At 49.0% G+C, this 23,693-nt stretch overlaps 1 protein-coding gene across 2 annotated transcripts in view; it reads right to left on the bottom strand.

Moving 5' to 3' along the window:
- The window catches only part of VIRMA (vir like m6A methyltransferase associated), a 753,509-nt gene that overhangs the window by 359,806 nt on the left and 370,010 nt on the right, over positions 1-23,693 (bottom strand). For both annotated transcript variants that reach the window (XM_085605246.1, XM_085605248.1), the window contains exon 17: positions 15,912-16,129. In XM_085605246.1, coding sequence (XP_085461372.1) covers positions 15,912-16,129 — 218 coding nt within the window. The remainder of the gene's footprint in view (positions 1-15,911; positions 16,130-23,693) is intronic.

Here is a 23,693-nt window from a genome sequence, read left to right as displayed (position 1 = left end):
GACTGCCACCTTGTCCCAAATCTCAAGAACCGTTTTGGTGGGGACAGCCATATAGGCACTGCGATGGCGTGCCTCCCGAGGCAGCCAGGCATGGTCCCACAGCGGGTGACACGTGACTGCCCTATCCATGTGAAACCACACCTTTTCACTCTCCCACGCCCCCCATTCCAGTACAAAGCGGAGATGCGACGCCCAGTAGTAGTCGAGTAGATTAGGGCAGGCAAGTCCGCCCCTATCCCGGGGGAGCTTTAAGATTTTATTAGAGAAGCGTGGTTTCTTTCCACCCCATATAAAGGCGACGAGTTTGCGTTGGAGCTCCTGGATCTGGTGCTCCGGACTAGGCGTCGGCAGGGTTTGAAAGAGATAGAGGATCTTCGGCAGTATAGACATTTTCACTGTGTTAAGACGACCGAGCCAAGAGAGTGGCAAAGCTTTCCACGTGCGCAAGTCGGCCAGGACGGAAAGTTTATAGTCCTGCTAGTTGGCCTGCGTCCAGGTGGCCAGATCTGGAGTCAAGTTAAGGCCCAGATATCGCACCGACCGGCTCGCCCATTGATAAGGAACGCAAGCCTGGAGCGTCAGAAGTTCCTCGTTCGGGATCGTAATATTAAGGGCCCAGGACTTCGCGTGGTTGATTTTAAGCCCAGAGGCGCATTCATAGGTTTGGAGCAACGAGTGCACTGCCGGCATTGAGCGTAAAGGATCGGATGGAGTGAGTAGGAGATCGTCCGCGAAGAGGGCGATCTTATGCTCCACACCTCGAAGAGAGATACAGCAGACGTCGGGGGACAGACGTATCATAATGGCAAGAGGTTCCACCACAAGGGCGAACAGCAGGGGTGACAGGGGGCAACCCTGCCGGGTGCCCCTGCAGATGGGAAAAGGCAGCGTGAGCTGGCCATTTACGCGCACCCTGGCCACCGGTGAGATATAGGGAGCCATAATACGGGGCACCATCTTAGGGCCCAGACCCACTTTCCGTAGGACCGCACGGAGGAACGACCAGTCCACCCGATCGAACGCTTTTTCGGCGTCGAGCGATAGCAGGCAGGCTGGTATTCCCCAATGCTTAGCCTTCCCAACTATGTGCGTCACTCGGCGCACATTGTCTGCACCTTGGCGATGATGGATAAAACCCACCTGGTCCGGCTCAATGAGGTTGGGCAAGTGAACACTAAGCCGTTTAGCAAGAATTTTAGTGTACAGCTTAAGATCCGTATTTAACAGGGTGATGGGCCGATAAGAGGAGCAAAGGGTATGGTCCTTCCCGGGCTTCGGGATGAGGGCTATTTCGGCCATTGCCATGTCCGGCGAGAGCCCAACCGACTCCGCGAACGAATTGAAAAGACGGAGGAGATATGGTTGTAATTGCGGCAAGAAGGCGCGATAGAATGATACCGGAAGCCCATCCGGGCCTGGCGTTTTACCTAACGGAAGGTCTTGCAGGGCGCCCGCTATTTCTGCCGAGGTGATGGAGGCCTCCAGAAGCCCAGATTGGTGCTCACTTAGTGGTTCCCAGTCGCATGCGCCCATGGTAGCTGATATCAGATCCGCCGCGGGTGGGTCATCAGCATATAAAGTCGCGTAGTAGTCCCGAAATGTTTGGAGCTTCGCCGATTCCGTAGTAGCCCATGACCCATCTGCCTTCTGCAGCTTTACGATGTGGGCCTTGGCTGCCCGAGTTCGCAGGCGCCGTGCCAGGACAGTGCCTACCTTAACGCCACCTTCATAATAACGCTGCTTGAGCGCAAGCAGAGCACGCTCCGCCTTATTTGTTCTATGCGCTCGGAGCTGGCTTCTAAGGACGGCCAGGCGTCGTTTGCGTGTCGCCAGCGGGCGTTCATGGTCCATCTTCTCAAGCGTCTTGATTTCTCGCGTAAGCTTGTTCTCGTAAAGCTGCGCCTCACGCGCTCTAGCAACAGCTATAGCTGTGAGAGTACCTCGTATTGTGGCTTTGAAAGCGTCCCACAAAAGAGGGAGGGGGGTCCCCGGTAAGTCATTAGCGTCAAAGTATGCCAAAATAGCTGTCTGAAGTTCCTCCCTATCCACCAAACCTCGAAGGACGTGGTCCGGAAATCACCATCGACTCGACCGCGGCGAGTGGGTGAGATGGTCGCGTAGACACAGATTGAAATGTTAGAGTGGGTCGCCGATATGGTATCCTTGAGCAGAGAGTGCGACACAGGCAGAAGGTCTATGCGAGAGTATGAGCGGTGCGCATGTGAGTAGTAGGTATAGTCTCGCAGTCCCGGAGAGTGATAGCGCCAGATATCGACCAGGTTTAAAGCAGCTAGGGAATTCTTCACTGCTGCGGACACGGCCCCTACCCCATGGAAGGCACCCCCACAGCGATCTAGCTCCGCATCCCACACCAAGTTGAAGTCGCCTCCGACTATGAGGTCTGTATTCACCGGCTCAAGGTGTTCCCTAATCAGCCTGCGCAAGAAGGCATCCTGACCCTGGTTGGGGGCATATATATTACACAGGGTGAGTGTGCGGTGTCCTCTCTTGACTTCCACCCGCAAGAACCGGCCCTCAGCATCTCTAAGTACTTTAGTGGCCCCTTGAGGTAGCCCCGCCCTGCAGAGAATAGCTACCCCAACTGTCTTCGTGGCCGCCGAGGACCAGAACTGATGGGGAAAGCGTGGGTGGGCCATTCGGGCCACATCAGACTTGAGGAGATGGGTCTCCTGGAGAAAGATTATATCAGGGTTCTGGAGTAGTAAATACCGCCATATTTGGCGGCGCTTGTTGGGCGAGTTGAGCCCTTTCACATTAAGGGAAATAATCTTCCAAAAGGGTGTAGTGCTCATATTCCCGGGACCACTAGTGGGGCTGTCCCCCTGCGACTCTTCCATGCGCTAACATGTTCCCCCCGCCAAGAGAGTACCGAAGGATGGGGAAGGAGGGGGGGTGGGTAAGAGCAGGGGAAACAACAAAGACACTGAAACTGCCAACATGGCCAACAAAGCCTATTCCAGTCTAGGGAGTAGCCAGGCACAACGGCACAAGCTGTCCCAGAGAAGTCACTCTCCCAGAAATAGGTGTGGGGGTCCGTCATCAAATATCTATGAGCCTAGATCGCCAAGAGCCCGCTCCGGGGACCACCGCCTCAGCAGTCCAGGTGTCGCGCCGAAGAATGGGCAGAAGTGCACCCCCAGGTTAGGCGCCGAGGGCATTGAAGGTGGAGCCGAGGCGGGCGCAGGCGATCCAAGCCAACAGCCCTCGCATCTCCGAGGCTATCTTCATGTAGGACGTTCCACATCATGGGGCTCATTTGAGAAGAGACGCCTGTGATCCAGACGGCGACGGGCCACCCTCCAGGGATTTTATGTGTTGTATGATATCCTGCTTGTCTCGCGATGCTCTGCTTCCATCGGGGAAGGAAGGGTGTCGAGAGCGGCGCACCGTGGACCACTGCAATTTCAGCGGGACCCTGAGGGCAGCAGGCCGCCGCGAGGGGCTGGCCGGCGGGGTGTCCGGGATTTGAAGCAGCTGAGCCGCCTCTCGGTAGGAGCGTAGCACTCTGCGCTTGGATTCCCACTGAAACATGAGGGCAAAGGGGTGACCCCATTGGTAACGGATATTGAGGTCTCGTAGCTTGTCAGTGACGTGTCGAAAGTCCCTCCGGCGCCGGAGAGTCGTGGGGGCCAAGTCTTGGAACAGCTGAACAGGCCTGCCTCCGCAGAGTATTTCGGGTTTATCTCTAGCCGCTTTGAGGATGGCTTCTTTTTCGACAAAGAAATGGACCCGTGTCAGGATGTCGGGGATGAGTCCAGGCCTCCCAGATGGCCCGAGACCCTGTGCGCTCGGTCCAGAGTCGGCAGTGAAGCATTGTCGTCCCCTCAGATGTCATGAAGCAGGTCCGCCAAAAACGACATTATGTCAGTGCCTTCTGCCCCGATTGGAACACGCCTTATACGTATGTTGTTCCGGCGCCCCCTATTTTCCAAGTCCTCCTGTTTAATCTGAAGCTCAACAGGTTGTTCCTCCAAAGTCGCAAGCCGTTGCCATAGGTGTTCCTGGTCCTCCGAGCGAGCATCTAGTGTCTTCTCCAGGTCATCCACCCGACCTCCCAGTTCCCCCACGTCTCTCCGGAGTTTCTTGACACATGCTTGAACTTCAGTACGAAGTGACCAGATTTCTGTCTTGAGCTCTTGCATGTACAGCGCCATGAAGGACTGTGTGACCGGTTCAGCGGAGGTTCCAGCTCCCGATGATGCAGCACCCGCCGGCGCTGCGCCCGGCTTGCTCCATAAGTCTATAACTGAAGCATCCTTGGGGATCGCTGGTGGCTCCTTCCCTGGCTTTGTGCTAGTCATGCTTCAAAAGTGCCGGAGGTCAGTCTCTCTGTGTCAGGGGGCGCCGACCCAGTCTCCCCCAGCCGGCCGCTCAGTGCAACGCTCGGGCCTCCCAGCCACGTGCCCCCGGAATGACAGTGGGGTCACAGCCGGTCGCCAGGAGGACTAGATCGCCGTGCTCCGGAGGGCTCTCAAGAACAGTTCCACAGAGACGAGACCAAGCAGTCGAGCTCCCCCCAGCTAGGGAAAGCGTAGCAAGTCTCCAGGCCCCAGTGCAGCTCAGAGCCCAGCGCTCAACCTGCCCTCCAGGAGTGCTTCCAACACCCTTTGACATACACCACCAGCCCCTCAAGCTTTGTCCGTCGGGAAGGATGTAGGGGAGGCGCAATGGCGCGCGGCAGGTCTCCACTTCATGTATGGACTTCTAGGGGGGGCCGCGGCAAGGTGTCCAGCAGGGCTAAAGTCCAGGGCGCACCCTCACCCCCGTACAGCAGCGGAACCCCACCCCCGAGAAAGGCACCACACCCCCGGGAGGACAGATGCAACCAAGGGCTCAGATAGAGCGTGGCAGTGTTTCCAATGTCGCTCCCCTCCCGCAAGCCCAGTCACCCCCGGGGGCAGTTCCGCCTCTGGACAGCTACAACGGGTCATGTAAGGCCCCGGAGGGGAACCAGAAGTTCAGTTCCTGCAAGTACACTCCCTCGTGGGCCTCGCTGCCAACCTCTGGCCCGCTCTCCCCAACCGGAAAAGTCCCCACACCGCACAGTATCGGGTATCTCTCAGCTCTCCAAGGCCTGCGCAGTCTCCTCCGATCACGAGCAGGCCAGGCCAAGAGCTCTACAGAACCAGGTGCCCTCGCGCTTAATCCCACTGCACCGCAAGGTAGGCTTCCAACCAGGCAACGCGGCTCTCGACTCAGGGGCCCTCAAACAACTCCCGGGGGTGGCCTGCTGCACTGAAAATGGCTTCCGCGTCAATCGCTGCTCCTGGCCCTCCACGGGCGCTTGCAAGGCTCCAACAAATCTTTAAGGCGGCCCGCAACAGGAATGTGGGGAGCCCCTTCTCGGAGCGCCGGGCACCAGGTTCGGGAGGAGCAGCTGCAGCCAGCCGGGACCCAGGCCCCCAGAGCTCCCGCAGACTGTCAGTGTCCGCTCACCCTAGTTGCCCCCACCGGGGATGCACAGGCCTGTAGAGTCCCCAAGCCAGTCCAAGAGCAGCTCAGCACCCCGCGGCAGAGGGGCACAGGCAGGGGGCCACAGATCAGATCTCGCCACTTGCACAGGGTGCAAGGCGTGCGGCGACCAGGTCACAGTCCGCCAGGATCCAGACACCTCTGGAGCGACACTCTTCTCTATTCGCCTCGCCCCCAGATCCGCTGCAGGGTCCGTCCTCTCCACCAGGCCCCAGTCGCTCCCGTATGCAAAATGGCGGCCGGCGCCCTCCCTCCAGCGCTCAAACACATCAGCTAAGCAGCGCTGCCCGGGGACCACAGCTTAGGTCTCTCTCTGTGTGGCAGCCTCCTCCACCCATTGTCGTCCGCCGCCTCTTACCAGCCAGTGCTGCCTCTCCAGCCCGAGTCGGCGTCTCAGCGCCCCCAGGGGCTCCCGGCCCACCAGGTCCGAGCGAGGGGAAATGGCGGCCGCCGCTCCACTCCCGGAGCCCCAGGGTCCCGCAGTTCAGGCAGCCCGTGGTCCGCAGCAGCAGGGGGCCCTCCAGGAGATACCTCCTCGTCGGTCATAAGCGCAGGCTCTCCCCCGCCCGAATGTCACCAGGCGCCAGAAGTGCAAGAGGGAGGCAGACAAGATGGCGGGCAGCGCGGCAATCACCAGGCCCTCTGTTCTCCGTGATATGAGATGGCGTCTGCAGCCGCTCCGGGCTATCACCGAGCCATCAGGTAGTAGCCCACAGTATTCCGCTCGTCGTGAGCGTCAGTCCGGGCTCAGCTACTGCCGCTACACCGCTGTTTGAGGCATAAGATTGCTGCAGCAGCCCGGAGCAGAAACGGCGCGCGTCTCACTCCATGCCCGGCGAGACCACGCCCCTAATAGGTAATTTTGAAACAATTTCCTCAACATTTGTCAACAACATCTCAGGAGAGGTTGGCAGCAGTTCCTGTATAGGATAGAAAACTGGAGCTTCCTATACTTATTTCGAAAGTTTACACTTCTGTGGGCCAGGGTCTTTTAGGTTCTCGAGCCATAAAAACAGGAAATCTCAATGCAAAAGGTGAAACTGAGGGTTCCTGTAAAGAGAAAGTTGCACTGGAGAACAGTGGTGGCCGGCATGGCTCGCGGTTTGGGGGTGGTGGGGGGGAAGGGTGGAGGTTCGCGGTGGGTTTGGGGAAAAAAAATATATAAACTTGCCTTGAGGCCGGTCCTGCGTCTCTGTTCCTGCTCTCCTGTCTCCGACTCCAGGACCAGGAAGCACGCAGCTAGGCTCCCTCCCCTAAGCCAATCACAATGCTGCAATGCCAGGTATGGTGCTGGTCAGAGATGCCAGAGTCTGCAGTGCTGCTGTAGGAGTCTCCTTCTGCTGGATGATATCAACCGGCTCCTGCTCAGAGGAGGACTCCTCTGGAGGCAGTGTGATCGGAGTTGACTTATCTCTCAACCTCAAATGGCTGGAAGGTGAGTTGTCGCTGAACTTTCTCTTCCTCTTCTTATTCCTGTTTTTTCCTTTTCCCCATTACGGACTTTCAAGAAGGAGAGGAGTGTAACTACAATGCAGTCCTTGTCCTAAGGTATGATTGACATCGAGCGAAATGCTCAGTGTGGGCTATAAAAAGTTTGGTTCGCACTTTTTTATGCTTTTGGGGTGCATGAGACTGCACTTGTTGCACAACCTAGAATCATACTCCGACACAAGATACCATAGACCAACTTTAAGAAGGCTGAAATGGACATTTGACCATTGCAGGTGCGACCGGGTTTAAAACGCGATTGCTTCGATGGTGAAATCCCTACTTACTGTACTGGATAAAAGGGTATGGAAAAAAGGGAACTGACCTCAGTGTGCAGGGATAGGAGCTATATGGCTGTAGTGACTTGCCCCTACCATTGATTTCAGTGCCAAGATGGCGTCAGTGGCGCATGAGAGTTATGGCAAGTATCCAGATGCAGATTGGCACCTGGGGAAAATCAACAGATGAAGAATTTGAAGGTAGAAATATCCATTAGAAATAGATATCTTTATTTCTTATTATCTATTTATCCAAAAGAAAAGAGTACACTCCTGCGAGTTGCTGAATTACATAGTTTAACGCTGATTTGTTGGAAGCAAGGCACAGAAGCTTTAAAAGTCTAAAATTCCATAACATGTGTGCACGGGTGCATGTTTCTACTACACTCCAGTGAGTTGTTTAATTTAAGACTTTTAATGCTTCTTTGCAAGCAATCAATTAATATGCACTGTACGAGCGCAGTCCCCTCTTGAAATGTTTTGTCTGGTGTCAGGTTTTTCAGGAAGGAATGGGTGTTGCTAATCACAGCAAGTGCTGCAGGTGGTGGAAGGCAAGGCAGCAAAGGTGAGTGGGCGGTTTGAATTGTTTTCTTTATATCATGCTCCAGTACATAGTCTTTGTTCTATTGTAGGAAGATGGCCCTTTATATAGTGAACCAAAAAGAGGTACCCTGTGGAAATAGTCCCGGCAAATCATAATTTGGTTAGAGGCACAAATGATAGCCCAAAGGCTCTCTTTTGTGGTAGTGTGGGCAACTAGTTATCCATTTCAGAGGTTAGTGCTAAGCATTTATTGCACACAGCGAGGCAGTAAGTGAGACACACACTCAATGAAGAAATCCGACACCAATTTAGGGGGACTATATCAGCTATATAACAACTTCCTGTGGGAAGTGGGCATGACCCTGAACCAGAGGACCGAATTCCACCAAAAAACCAAGATGGTGGAATGTTCTTAATCGTGTGCACATCAGGTAGCCCACCATAGGGGTGGTATTAGCCTGAGGGCGACCACACCTCCTGACTAGCTAATTTTTTCACCTGTCCTGGTACCGGAGGGGCCCTGGGCAGGGGTGGCGTTTCCTCTGTCTGGGTAAGCCTTGGGTTGCATATCAACCGCGGCAGAGGCCTTTGAAGCCTCCTGTCTTGGTATGCTGATTTACTTAACCATCCTATTTGGAGGTGGTGTACACACCTCTTGCCAGAGCAGGTATTGTTTCTGTCCTCTGAGAGCGGGGCTCTCATCTCCTAGGGGGTCAGAAACTGTTCTGTGGTGGCAGCCTGCTCTGCACCAGTCAGCATATACACTAGAGGACTAGTGGTTCAGGGGGTACCTCCTAGATACCCTATGTGTGCATGTATTCATAAATCCATCAATGGAATCAGTGTGGATTTATTAATAGGAGGTGCTTGATACCAAACACCACAGGTTTCAGGGAAGCCATTATGTAGCTGGAAAACTCGTTTTGACCAGTGCCCAGTAAATACCTTAAGATGGCTTCCCTGTTCACTTGTACAGTCAGAAATTGAACTGGCCAGCACAGGGGCATAACTGCTCATGCAGATATGTCCTCACATGTAATTTAATGCACCTTGCCTTAGGGCTGTAAGGCCTGCTGAAGGGGTGACTTACAAATATTACATGCGGTGTTAGGGGACATGGCATAAAAGTGTGTGCCATGTTGTGTTTTCAGTTTTAGAGCACCTTGCATACAGTGTTAGGGGACATAGCACATAGGACGTGTGGTCGCGTTTTTACTTTTTAGAGCACCTTGTCACACAGCCTGCAGTGGCAGTCAGTATAAGCTCGGTGCTGGGTCCCTTAAAGCGGCACAAGATATGCTGCAGCTCTTAGGGTCCTTCTTAAGTGCCTATACCTTAGGTGCCAGGGGTACCACTTATTAGGCCCTTACAGAGGTGAGAACGGCCTGGCAAACTGGGGTTCAATTGACCAGTTGGCTTATTTTGGGGAAAGAACACGAGCACTGGGGACCTGGTTAGCAGGAACCCAATGCACTTCAGTCAAGGTTGCATCAAATACCAGGCAAAAAGTCCCCGGGCGGTTCCTTCATCACGCCGGAGCAGATGTGTGGTGAGGAAACTCCGACGCTGCTGGACACACTGCTTTACTGCCAGCTACGCCACACAAGTCAAAAACTGTTTCCTACGTTTCCGGCACCTCCGCCGGATCTATCTGCCCTGGAGAACGTGCTAACGGTGGAATCGGGACGCAAGCTAATATCCAGATTGTACCAACGTATGCAATACAGCCATCCCGTAGTGATCCTGTCGGCTCGTGAATTATGGTCCGCGGAATTGGGTGCCGACATTTCTGATGAACATTGGGACCTCTGTTGCAGGCTCCTGGAGATCCTATCCCCCAACTACCGACTTCGCCTGATACATTTTAATTATATTCATATGGTATATCGCACCCCTCACCGGCTACACCGCATGGGCTTGAGAGATTCAGATACTTGCTGGCGCTGTCACGCACGCGGGGCAACTTTCATACATATGGCGTGGGACTGTCCCCTGCTGGCGTCCTTCTGGGTCAAAGTGATGGACATAGTAGGTACAATCACCGGTCTGCTGATCCCGTGTACACCGCAGGCTGCACTGCTAGGTATCTTGCCTATGGTCAAACCCAAGCACCGGAAGTTGCCAGCGATGCTCATTTTACTGGCCAAACGCCAAATTGCGATGCACTGGGGGGTGGCTACAGCGCCTAGTATTAGAGACTGGGTGAAAAGCGTAGTATATTGCCAGTCGCAACTTGCGCTATATTGGGAGCTACTGCCGATGCGATCCAGGCCGAAGGTTATCTGGGAGCCCTTCACTCACTGGTTGGCGCAGACAACACTCCAAGCGCTGTAATTTCAATGTTAATTTTTTGAGACTGCTGGGAGATGGATGCGGATCAGGTTGCATATAGGGCACGTTGGATTACACAGATGCTCTCTGAGACTGTACGAAAGGAGGGGGCGGGTGGTTAGATGGGTCAGGCGCATGTTGTTCGGACATTTTGAGGGGGAGCGGAGCTACCATATTGCTGGCGGTGGGTTGGTGGGAGGCTGTATCGTCCATAACATGTCATGTATACACGGCAGTGGGTTGAATTGTTTTTTGTTGCTAAAAACTGCAAATAAAAAGAATAAAAAAAAAAAAATACCAGGCAAAAAGTGGGGGGACTACGGCAACAAAAACCCAGTTTCCTACATCTACCATATGTGTCTGTGCATTATTGTATTTGAAGTAATTTTTATAGTTTTCCTTAGGGGAAATGCAAAGTAAAGCCCTCCAGGATCATGCGTGTTGGTCGGATAATTCAGTACTTATGATTATAAACGGAGAGCCCCTAAAGGATAAAGTATATTACGAAGCCGAGAAATCTACTGAAAAACAATACCATAAAGGGACATTATTGTTACATATAAAACAAGCATTGGCATAGCCAATAGGTCTCGCCTTTGGGTTCTAACAAGTGTTTAGCCAGAGATATTTGGAAAGAAATTTTGTGTGTGTGCGCTTGAGCGAGAGATAGAGGAAGCGTGAGAGAGAAGGAATGAAGCCGAGAGAGGGGAACAGATCGTGCGTATTTCAAAGAGAGTGACCACAGGAGGGATGAAAGGAAATAGAGGATGAGTGCCAGGGTGATGGCTACACAGAGAAAGAGAGGCGGCAGAAGACTAGATACAAAGATAAAAAATAAGAGCAGCAAAAGAGACAAGGGGAAATTGTGAGTGGAAAGAGATAAACAGAGAAGCAGAGAAAGAAGAAGAGAAAGGTTGACAGTGGAAGTGTGAAAGGGAGATAAATGAATATATAGGATAGGGGAAATGAGTAGAAAAAACATGAAAACTAGCCCTCTTTTGCTTCCACTGAATACTTAGACTAACACACCTGAAAACAATGACGGGTGGGTTTAAAGTTCAGAACTGGAGTCAGTGTCTAATGACCGGGAGAGAGGTGGTCTCCCCACCAGAAGGTGTTGTCTTTGTCTACTGGAACCGCCACCTCCTAGTACAAAAGCTTAAAATGCCAATAAATGGAAACCTCATTATAGATTGTAAAGAATAAAATGATTCAACGCAACAGTGAATTGTTTTCCATAACTATGTGAGGAGGCGTGTATAAAGCTCTGCGAGGAAAAAGAGCATTCTGTGTCTCTTTAAAAGGTCACTGGCCATATGTGAGCCGCACAAGGCTAATGCTGCTGACTTTGGAATATTGAGAGCAAGGTTCGAATCCCGGTCTCAGCTCAACATTCCCACATTTCAGGCAAATCGCTGAGTTTCCCTGTCCTAAAAAGTGTAGCAGTCTAGTTCTGTTGTAAAGCGCCTTGGGCCACGTTCGCGTTATAAAAATACATCTTTGATACAGGGACAGTCTACAAGTTTAGGTTTAGCGCGTACTCTGTTCTTGCACCGTTGGGATGTACTAACAAGTGTTAGCTTGGAAAGCTGGGGGTGGTATCTACCTTTTGACTACAAGCCTATAAATAATAAACGGCAAATTGGATATCAAGCCCAACATTCCACTCCTTGGCCGTGCCATTAATTTCTGTAGGATGTTAGAGTGCTGGTGTTCAGTATGTGCTTTGTTTTTGTTCACAACATGTCAATCACAAGCTTTTTCCCGTTGCGGATGTGTGAGGCGCTGCCACATGGGGGAGACTGGAGTCAGCTGCTGGCCTGGGAGGAGGCGAGAGTCACGGCCATAGGTGATCTCTATGAGGACGGCTGTCTTCTTCCCTTTCAAGACCTCTGTGAGCGCCATGATCTACCGCGGGGGGGCTTTCTTTTGCATGCTACACTGTCTGCAGCCATCAGGAAGCATTGGCGCAGTGGGCTGGGGGAGCCGGATACGTCTTTCGCTTGCCAATATGTGGTGATGGCGGCGGGTACTTTTAAAGCGGTGACCTGCCTTTACCGTCGGATCACGAGAGACATGCGCAAACCACTGACGGCGCTGCGTCTCAAGTGGGAGGCGGATCTAGGGGAACCCATTGCAGAAAAGGCTTGGGAGGTGAATGTGGAGCGGCCGTGGAAATGTTCTCGGAATGCAAGGTTCCAACTCATCCAATTCTATATCTTTCATAGGGCCTATCTCACCCCCGGTAAAATTGCTGAGTACTTTGGGGGGTCGGGTGATTGCCCCCGTTGCGCTCAGAGTGGGACGAACCTTCTGCACATGCTCCGGGACTGCCCGCGGGTGGGAGACTTTTGGCGGGAGGTGATGACTGCCCTGCTGGCTGACAGAGAGAGAGCTAGTGATGTCGCCTGGACTCGGCTTGTTACATTGGTTTCCGCACACCACTAAGACCAAGGTTACTAGCCGTTTATAGATCTGGGGTTGATCCTGGCTAAGCGAGAACTTACCTCCCATTGGAAGGCGAGGCAGAATCCTAGTTCGGTGAGGTGGAACAGAGAGATGGTGAAGTGGGCTGAGAGTGAAGGGAACTATAGGTTACAGATGGCCCGGCGTAGTGGCAGTGAGAAGTCTCAGGAATTGGCGCAAGCATGGGTGGCACTTCTGGAGCTGCTCAAACACCCTCCGGATGATGGTGCGGAGAGTTCGGAGGAGAGGGATGTGGCAGGGGGCACTTGAGCGACCCTTCACCGCAGGGGAGAGGGTGGAACGCGGGGAGATGCCTGGCTCGTGGGATCAGGATGGATGATTTTTCCCGATGTTCTTGTCCGACTCATTGCTGTGTCCCGTATGGTAGAGAGTGTGGGAAGTGGACTGCGAGGTACATCTGGTTTAGTGAATAATTTAGTAGCTGGGGACATGCTTGGGTGGGTGCTTGGGTGGGTGGTTGGGGGGTATTGTTGGGGATGTTTTTGAGTAAGAGAGGGGAGAGGGTGGGGGGACTGATGTTCCACTATGTTGTATTGGAGGGTACATGTATGGTGGGCGGCAGGGTAATGTGGATATCTTATGGAATGTTAGATATGGGTCTAGGGTGCGATTGTTGGACTGCTGATGGCATTTTTTTTTTTTTATCCTTGTTATCGCCCAGGCATTGGGCGGCGGGGATGGGATTGATTTTACATGAAAATTAATAAAAGTCTGTTTAAAAAAAAAAACATGTCAATCCCTGCGTGTTGTCTCCTATGCAAGGTATAAAGTTAGTAAAACTAGAATTACCCAGGGCTAAGTTTGAAGTTTTGCGAATCCTAGTCTCGAAGTGTTACAGTATTATGCAAAACCCACTATTGTATGCAGGTGCCAGTGTACAGTATAACTTTGCGAATAATCATGATGTGCACAGGGTCACACTGAGGTGAGCACTCGCGGAGATCTGAAGCCCCCAAGTATGGCACAATATGGTGTGGTGGCGTGCGTACTTATAAAGCGCTTACTAGCCCGGAAGAAGTGCTGCGACCGTGTTGAGAGCGAACAGCTTAGGCCGTCCAGTCCCTTCACCTATGCGTTTTAGGACATGTATGCCTACATTTATAAAGGGGGATTGAAATGTACAGCACTAGAACGCAAAAGATTAAGGTAGACCACATATGCTACTGTCTCCGGGCACCGAACAACCCAAGAACTCTGGGTCCAGTGGAAACTATGCCTTGTCTGCTGCCACATTGGATGAACACAGTGCACTAAGGTTCTGAATCCACCTTTGAAATAGTTTCAAAAACTCCGAGCGATCTCATAAATTGTAACCAAGTATACACCTCACTGACCCTACTACCTACAAATGTCATGCAGCCACTCCCCCATCCCCCCAAAAAAATCCCACCTTCGTCCAGGTAGTTGAGCCTCTGCAGCTCGGCCGGGACCCCGGCCACGGTCTCCAACCGCTCCCTCAGCTCTCGGAGCCGGGTCTGAGGGCTGTATCCGGAGACAGAGACCAGTTCCTCACTAGCCTCTAGGCGCACGGTGAAGGTGTACTGCCGCCTCCATGGGAGGAGGCCAGCTTGGTGAGCCCCTGGAGCCGGTAGCCCGTAGCCAGTGGCTGGCTCGGGGAGGAGGCGACGAGGCTAATGTGGCACGCCATGGCAGAAGCAGAGCCCTGGCGCCGCTGCGCACCCACCTGGTCCGGTGTCTTTGGGAGCGGGACAGATGCGTTGCTTGGTGACAAGGGCCATAAGTCCTCCTTCCCACACAGAGGAAGGCATTAACCTCAAACACCTCCCTAAAAGAGAGAAAAAAAACTAATTCCAGCGGGGGACATTTTGGGTTTGATCTCTGCGGCTGGCAGATTTAAAATAGCGTCCACATATGAAACCTTGCTCACTTTTTACATCCACGACCACCAGCCAGACGCCGAATGCGTTTACACGATATTTTTTAGGAGTTCCGTAGTTATATTGTATCATTGCTTTTATAGGGCATACACTGTCCCAGGGCCGCTGAAGCGCATCAGACGGGTGGGTAGCGGGCATGGTGTCACCGTGTTGGATATGTTGTTTCATTCTTTTCGAGTAACTGCGTTATAATTGCCTTTACAATGCGGTTCTTATTTTGAGGTGCCGAAGAAAATAATGGAACCAGGAAAGGGTTCAACGTCTGTGGTAAAAAAAACAAGCGGCACTGAGCGATTGCTTTTGCGATCGCTATTGTAAAAAAACACACGCCCGCGAGTAGTGCGCGCGCGCCACTGCGAGGCATATGTTTTCAATTATCGCGCCCGTGTCTGGGCACGATAATTGAAAACATATGGGCTTTGGTGCGCGTAACAGACCGTGGGCGGAGCAATGGGCCCGCCTTTGGCCTATTGCGTGCTCTGTTGAAACAAAACACGCACTCAAAGCCCAATTACAGACCTCAAAACAGAAAACACACGCACTAGTGTGTGCGATTCCAGGGTCCATTTCTGAACCCCGGACAAAAGGACTCTCGCCTGCACAGTGCAACGCAGGTCGCGAGACCTAAAAACTACCAACAGTTTTGGTTGTAATTTCGGTTGGAAACTTTAACTCCCTGTTTACCTCACAAAATTACATAATAGGTAAAGCAGGCCATAACCTAGTACTCAATGTCCCACACAGGTAGCTTGGCCAGGCCAAGCTCTGAACGCTCAAGTTTGCAGCATACAAAAAAAGTGGATCATGGTAAGATCAAATATGCAATTCATACAGAACTACGCAGCAAGCCATTACATGTATGCCATATGTCTCTTGATGTAGGAGGCACAAAGCTCTGTTGAAAGTCATGCCCTGTTTTCCCCTTAATGATGGGCAATTTTTACATATATGTAGCAGTAGAAGAAAAATAAGCTATGGAAACATTTTGAAATTATGCTTTGCCAAAAAGCTACTGTACAAACTATGAAAATTCCTAAATGCTACAGACAATGCATTTATGGGAAGGTCAATATTTGGACATGCACTCATGACGTGCTCAGACAACTGCTTTTCATACTTTTCCGATAAGATGGGTGATGTTAATAGATTCCTTATAAGGTGTTTATCTTTTCTGTGGGAAGCGACAACATAAAAAACCTTTTGAAGGAACTAAAGCGAATGGGACTTTTATTCACCATTTTTGGGAGTTTCTAAAATTACATAATTATTTTAATGTACTATGCATTGATGCATATAATGAACTAAGAAAGCCCCACCATTTTCCAAGGACAGTTAATAATAGCCCAAATTTATTACAATGATTGGGAAAAGCAAACATTTTCAAAATCTGTACCTCTTTATATGGTAGAAGCCATAGTCGTGTTCAGATAAGAACATCATTGTTCGAATGCAAGTGAGTAAAGAGGCATAGCTGCTCTCGCTGTTGGACACTGTCTCCATCAGGGAGTCGCAGATGGAAGGCATCAGTTCCCGACTTGGCAGAGAGTTTGCAAGCTGGTCTGGTTCAGAAGTTGGTCCATCTAGAGAACTTGGCAAAATCAGAGCAATGTCCTGTAATGAACGCATAATAACATTAAGGATATTTTACAAAAAACATGAAGTCTTCTTTTTTGTTTTACCTTACACATTTTCAAAATCTTGACTAGCATTAGATGTGCCCCTTTTCTACATTTAAATTCCCTTCTTCTAAATTGATAACTTACCCAAGGAAGAAAGTAGTTACTTCCTTGTAATAAAAGTTTCACGGTTTGTAAATCTTTTAAATCTACATGCGATGCATTATTCCACTATCTAGTTGTTGTGTCTGGAATTGATCCTTAACTTTGAAGTTATAAAACTGGGTGTCGAACATAGACAGAGACAATATGACTTACTTTTGACACTGACCGTAAGAAAACAATGCCAATACATCACTTCCATTCTATTCTGGATATCTCCAAAAATCAATGCTTCTAAATGAGTACTAACACCTCTGTTTAACTAGGGAGGTAGTGTGGCCACATATGAATCTCGAAGGGTTTCAGAATGCAACACTATTGTTACAGGTGTCTTTCACAGTGTGTACTTATTCAAGATTCACACACTGTACAGACTATGTGGCACTGTATCCTATTGGTGGAGGTGAGCTTGATGAGTAGTGCAAACCATAGGTTTTATTGCCATCGGATCTACTAAAACCTCCTTCTGTGACTGGAAAATGACACAATCTTGAAATATGAACATGCAAGTGGATGAGCTTCTACCACAGCACAGATGTACTCAACAGAAACATTTGCCATAAACGCCAATGTAGCTTGGGGACAGGAGCCAGATCCGAGACTACTCACTAGAACAGCCCAGAGCGGGCCACCACGCCAAAGCTATTCCTGCACCCACACGGACTCCAGCACCAAACAATGGACTCAGGAAGCGGAAGGGTCCCTGCCAGGATTAGGCTTCAATCCAGCCTGCAGAAGCTAGAGCATGACAAGAACAAAGTTGCAGTCGACAGGCCATGTAGGCTACAACAGCCAGGACCCTTGGCACCAAAAAGGCCACCATTAGTACCTGTGACTACGGCGACAACCCACGGCGGGTCTACCAAAGATTAGTAGAGTGCCTGCCGCAACTACAAATTAAGAGGCCTAGATCTCCAGCTTACTGTGGCACATAGAGACCATCTCCTCTGCGCTGCTGATCAAGTCACACGAGGTAACCCACATTCCCTTCAGTAAAGAGCTGCACAAACCCCAAATCAAATCCAGGGCCTCCATACTCCAGGTACCCACTTGAAATACTAAAGTTTTAGATTTGGACAATCCCTAGCCTGCAGATGGTTGACAGCTATACCCACTATTAGTGATGGTCTGAGGGCTGGCCTTATCTGCCTGTCCCCTACAAAGCATGTGAGAATGCTCTAATCATACGTCAACTGGAAAGGCCCGAGCGCTCTGACGAAGCAGTGGAGGCATTCTGTCCAAAAGATCACACAGATTCAAAAGCAGGGTTTCAACTGTGCATGAGCAGTGTCGGGCCACTGATACTGCTGACGACACTGCGGAGAGGAAATAGGAGATGTGTCTACTGGAGCAGGAGCAGCTGTAGTGCTCATACAAACCCCAGCAAGCTGCCTTCAAATCTGGTGAGCTGACCCCCCCCCCCCTGAGAAAAAAAAAAACGTATCCTCGCACATGGTCCTCTAGCTGCCCAAGGATTCGAGCGATAAGAGGGTCACACAGGCAGTTTGAGGTGGATGGCGCACTTGCATCAGGCTAAGTAGCAGGCGAGGTGGTGTCGGTATAGCTCACGTCCTAGCACAAGCGACGCAGAGTTCTCCTTGCTTGCAGGAATACTGGATAGGCCAACCCTTTTAGTGCACAATAAGACTTTGATAGCCACACTGCAGCCTCACTGTAAAGTAACAATGTTAAATAATGACTACTACTAATTAATCAAATAATTCGCGAGACGTGCAGAAAAGCCCTGACTCTGTCATACTAACGAAGAGACCTGGTGAACCCTTCAGTGAAATTCCTGTACTTTTTCAACGTTGAGCCTTATTTTAGGGCTAATGAGAGCGCATTCCTCCAAATGCTCTTACTGCCCAGACTGCCTTCTTCACCGCCTAGCTGCACATTAACAGCAGCCTGCACAAAATTAAAGTGGAAACGAGCACTGAAAAAGGAAAACAAAATCCATCTGACTTGGCTAAACTTTGACAAACTGGAAGGGTTAATGCATATTTGCTATATCACCTTGAAGTAGATAATTGTCTGATAAACCTCCCTGGAGGTCTGTGTTACAAACACTATCCAGTAAAGCGTTAAAGCTATATTTGAAAGAGTTCCACTTACTTCTTGTGTACAATGTGCACCAGAAATCCTAGAATGACTAAAAACGGCATTACTAAAAGAAAATCAAGCCCACTGACATTATGAACGCATGCAAAGACTTTCACTCGGACAAAAGATCTCATATGTACACAATATCAATTGACCAAATCATCTACACTTCCATCTGTGCTACCTGCAACAGATAACATTATAACTTCGAAACAGTTCAATTTAAAGAACAGGTGAACTGCCCACGATTGAATAAAGTCAAGGAAAAAGTCTTCAACTACCAATTTTTCAGCTTAATGAATAAGGCATCGGCCATCAGTGCCCTGGGAATAAAAAGAGCTCCTAAATCTTCACTCAGTGATTCCTCACAAAAGCAAAATGCAATTTGACAGCGAAATGGAAGATGACTTAAACATACGGCATATCATCCCAATTCTTTTGTGGAAGAAAAATCCCAAGAGTTCTGGAATTGTCTTTTCACCACTTTAGATGCAACGGTTAAAGCTTTAGACAGTCAGTCACCAAAATTTGAAATACAAATTGGCCTGTTAGAATTTCTTGTGCAGTATACTGCTACTATAGACGCTAGACTGGAGAGCATAATAACCTACATAAAGAAATTTAGTGATAACACTGTTAATACAGCTGACCCAATCAAACACAATTGCTCATACGCACCTATTTTAGATGAATTAAGCTCTCTACCTGCCATTTCTGAGCTCAGTGGAGGACTATAAATCATTTAAAAAGCCAAAATAACTACTGTCAACAGCAGTCTTGCCTCAAATTTCAACTTATAACGAACAACTTTTACTATAAATGAGAAAACAACTTTCAGAATGTCCAAACAGTGAACAATCATTTACAATGTACAGTAGAAGTACATCACATACCAAATTCCTTGAAACCATTGGCCTTGCCTCTCTAGACATCAACACCTTCCACCAATCACCAATCAAAGTACTTGAATATCAAGGGTTATTCAAGTGCTTTCTGTTAATCAGAACATAGGCATTCAAAACCTAAACATCACAACTTACCTGGTCGAACAAATGTAAACATCTGCCAACACTCCCATGATAGCAAAAAGAAAAATAATTAAATTCAGGAAACTCAGCATGAGACTAGCTAAAGAGACACTATTCCAACAACAACAAATATGAATTAAAAAAACCTTTTTTAATATTTAACCTTAACCAAAATTCTAGCAAGCAATCAATCAATCAGTGGGCATAAATGAACCAATGCAGACTGAGGGGACACAGAGGAACTTAACCTTGTCAAGCAGTCCAGAGACAACGAAAATAACTCCTGTGAACCGCCACTCGACACTTGCCCATCATTTAACAAAGATCTGGATCAAAATATTATCAACATAATTTCTCAAGATAAAAATCAGCCTGCACCTTACTCTCAAATCCCTCTAATCCATCCCCAACAGGAACTAACATCAAAGGTATGTGAGCCATCATCTTACATTTGCTCGTTCCCTCAGCTGCAACTGTCCGCACACAACATGCAACAAACCGACTTCTGCTCCACTATCACAATACTACTTTTAGCAAACCTGATAGAATATCTTAGTTATTGTTAACGCTGAGAAATTCCTTTCTGCTACTTCTAAAATCAAACTACTTCAATCACCCTTTTTCAACCTGAATATACTTCAAAAAGTTGGGCCAACATTCTAAACAGCTGCAATATAGCAAAACTATTGACAGCTCCTGAGGACTTAGGGCATCTTAGCTCAAATTGTAGCCATCCAGTTTTGACAGCCCAACTCTCTCTCAAAAAAAAATAAAAAATAGATGAAACTGCCCTGGCTACCTGGGAAACTGAGGACACTGCTAAATTGATATTTTCAAAAAGCGAAACCTTCTATAGTTGGGGAATCCCAGTAACAGAGGCCACACAGGAATGTTACCCAGTGATCCTACAAGATGGTACTTAAAAGAAATGCATCAAGCAAGTCCTCAATAGCTGGAAGTGCAATTGGCCCACTACTAACAGATATACTGAATTCTCCTTTGATTACAATTACTAGAGATTTTACAACAGGTAAACACTGTAAGAGGACTCAAATGGCATTCTCATGATGGCTGCTGGAACTGGCTCCTATGCCTGTTAAACCAAGCACATAAACAATGAAAATTAATTTCTCTTTTTGAAACAGCTCACCTGGTACTAGAAGTACTTTTCTGTCACGGAATGGCAGCATTAATAAAAATAAGGCAAGACTCAAATTCCACTGCTTTAGTTTTTTTCCTCATGACCTCAAAAAAACAGAGATTGACTACCCATCTATGCTAGTCGTCCTAATTAAACAAGCATTGGCATAGCCAATAGGTCTCGCCTTTGGGACCTTATAAGTGTTTAGCCATGCAACAGTTGATGTTGTTGCAGGAAGGATATTGTGCTGCATAACTAAACACTTATAAGGCCCCAATGGCGAGACCTATTGGCTATGCCAATGCTTGTTTCTCTTGCGCGCACAGAGATTGCCCTCTTGATTTGTTAAGTACTGACTAAATTGAGGCTGCTGACATACATCAAACCGGTTGGGGTTCTGCCTGAAAAGTGTGTCAGCTGGTTCGAAAAGTATTTGTAATAAAATGCATGTAATAGATGCTTGCAGTTAAAAACAGCATAAGTAATCTGACCACGCCTTTGTGACTGTGGTTATGCCAATTATCAGTCAGCGGGGTCCATAAATCTACGAAGGCCACAGGAAGCCGGATAATCTCCTTCCAGTCACTTGTGCTCACCGTGAAAATTCACTTCTGAGCAGCGAGAACATTAAGTAAACGCAACACGAAATGTAGCGTGCCGACCTGTCTTGGAAAGGTTACAGCGCGTTTAGGAGTCTGGAATGCTCCTCAAAGCAGTAAGGATTAGAAAGTGCAGAAGTTGGCGTTGTTGAGTGACTTTCCATGCTGGAGCACGCACCAAGCCCAGTGCAAAGCTGGAGCCTGGCATCTGGCCCATTAATGTCTTTGGTGGGGGCCTGAGTGCCGTTTGCGCACGGTGTCACTTTGGTAACACATAATTAAACACATAATCAAAATGTGTTTTATTGCACGATCTAGACAGCCATTAAACTAATGCTGCCGAATTAGGAAGTGACCTTTCAAGCGCTGGAAAACAAACGATATTCCTATTATGAACAAGCGCGTGCCTCGCGCTGAAATTTTAAAAACAAGCATTGGCTGCGCGGCTCACTGAGAACATCAAAGCGGCCGAAAGCGGAGAAAGGAGGGGTGAGTGCAAGCCGAGGTGACAAGAAGGGCTGGGCGAGAAGGGAGGTGGGAATGCCAGCAGCAGAGGAGCCTGATCAAAGCAGACGATAAGGGAGGGGTAGAAGGGAGTAGGGAGTGCGAGCAGCAGCTGTGCACGTGCACGCCATCGTGCACTCAAGCTTCAGGCCTGCAAAATCATGTGGTTAGCACTTTGAAAACCCCTATACTAAATGCTCTACGAGCAGCGCATGCGCGCTGGCTCAGCGAGACCTAAAAAATGGGCTTTGGGTCAGCGGGCAACTAAGAACATTAACCCAATCACCACTACTCTGACGGATTTTAAACTTCACTATAGGATTGTTAATGGATATTTACAGGTGATTTTAATTCCAACCTAAATGAAGCTATGGTAAGAGGAGCTCAATAGCACATGGAAAATGTCAACTGGGATCACATTCTGTCACATCTTTGCTTTATGCAGACTACATTGTGTTATTAAAACAAACAAGGGTGTGGCTACAGAAGCTGCCTAAGGTACTAGCCCTCTATTGCCAGGATCACCTTATGCAGATAAACTATAACAAAAATAAAATAGTTGTTTTCAAAAGGCGGATTGGCAAAAGGGGACCATGGCATATCAAAAATACACTGCTAACAAATGCCACAAACTATAAATATCTAGGAGTGTTGCTCGAAGGAGGTGGTTGGAGACTAAATCAACAAACACTGAAACTGAAGGTCTGATCATTTTGTTTTGCGTTTAATTCCTTGTTCAAAGCCACAAAAAGCCAGCTTCTCCTTTCAATACTTATCTACTCTGACATATAGTCCTGAAACCATCCCAGGAAGGCTTAGTCAAACATGCAGTATCTTATACAATGCAATGTCTACAGACAATTATTTAAACTTCCTAAGAATGCCTATCAAGCACAAATAAGACTGGAATTTGACATGACCTAGTAACGAATAGTTAGGAAAGTATCCTTTTTGAAGTACTGCTATAAACTAAAGACAGCCGAAGGTCATACTCTGAAGAACAAGTTACTTACCTTCAGTAATGCCTTATCATGTAGCCACTATCTAGCTGGATATTCCTTGCCTTTGAATATCCCCAGGGATCAGACTGAATACAGAAGATTTTCAAGCAGTATCCATACACGTCAGTAGGTTGAGTCGTTGGGTTCAGTGTCGGTGCCGTCCGCACCGGAAGTGACGTGCGAGATACCTATATAGGTGCCACCTCAGCACGCTGAAGTCCGTTTCTTTCGCGGCTTTCCACAACAGGAGTGTGGGGCTACGATGAAAGAACTGACCACTGGTGTGGAAAAGACTACTAGAGCTCTAAAAGTGGTGTACGTCATACTTGAACTGGTTTGCAGAGTAGGGAGGATGTGAGGGTCAGTAAGGAATCTGTGGCTAGATAGAGTCTCTAACAGATAAGGCGTTACCGAAGGCAAGTAACTTGTTCATCTGATAGAGACTTCTAGCTGCAGATTCCTGACCACTGAATGGATACCCAAGCAATACCTCCCTGGAGGCGAGTCTGCGAACAAGAATACAACAAAATATCCTGCTGGAGCAAACAGGCAAAGTGTCCATCAGAACGGACCTGACTGTCCAAGCAGTAATGTTATGTGAACATGTGCAGGGATTCCAACGTTTCTGGCTGACAGATGTCCAAGACAGGAACGCCGCCCACAAGACCTCAGGGGGCTGCTTCGTGGCCAGTGCATAGTAGATCTTAATACACAGGACAATCCATCGAGAGATGCTTCTTTTCTGTACAGCTTGCCATTTCTTTGCTCCCACATAACCCATGAAGAGTTGATTCTCTACCCAGAACTCTTTTTGTACAGTCAAGGCAGAATGATAACACTCTTTTTGGGTCAGATGGTGGAGTCTTTCCTCCTCTTTGGATGGATGAGAGGGAGCAAAGAAGGTAGACAGAGTGCTATTCTGGCCTACATGGAAAGGAGTGACAACCTTTGGCAGGAAGGAAGCATGCGTCCGGAGGACCAGTTTGTATGGGTAGAAGGTGGTAAAAGGAGGGTGCGCCGA

Source organism: Triturus cristatus, chromosome 5_1 (assembly GCF_964204655.1).
Source record: "Triturus cristatus chromosome 5_1, aTriCri1.1, whole genome shotgun sequence".
Lineage (NCBI taxonomy): Eukaryota > Metazoa > Chordata > Amphibia > Caudata > Salamandridae > Triturus > Triturus cristatus.
Note: the sequence above shows the minus strand (reverse complement) of the source record. Positions and strands in the feature narration are given on the sequence as shown.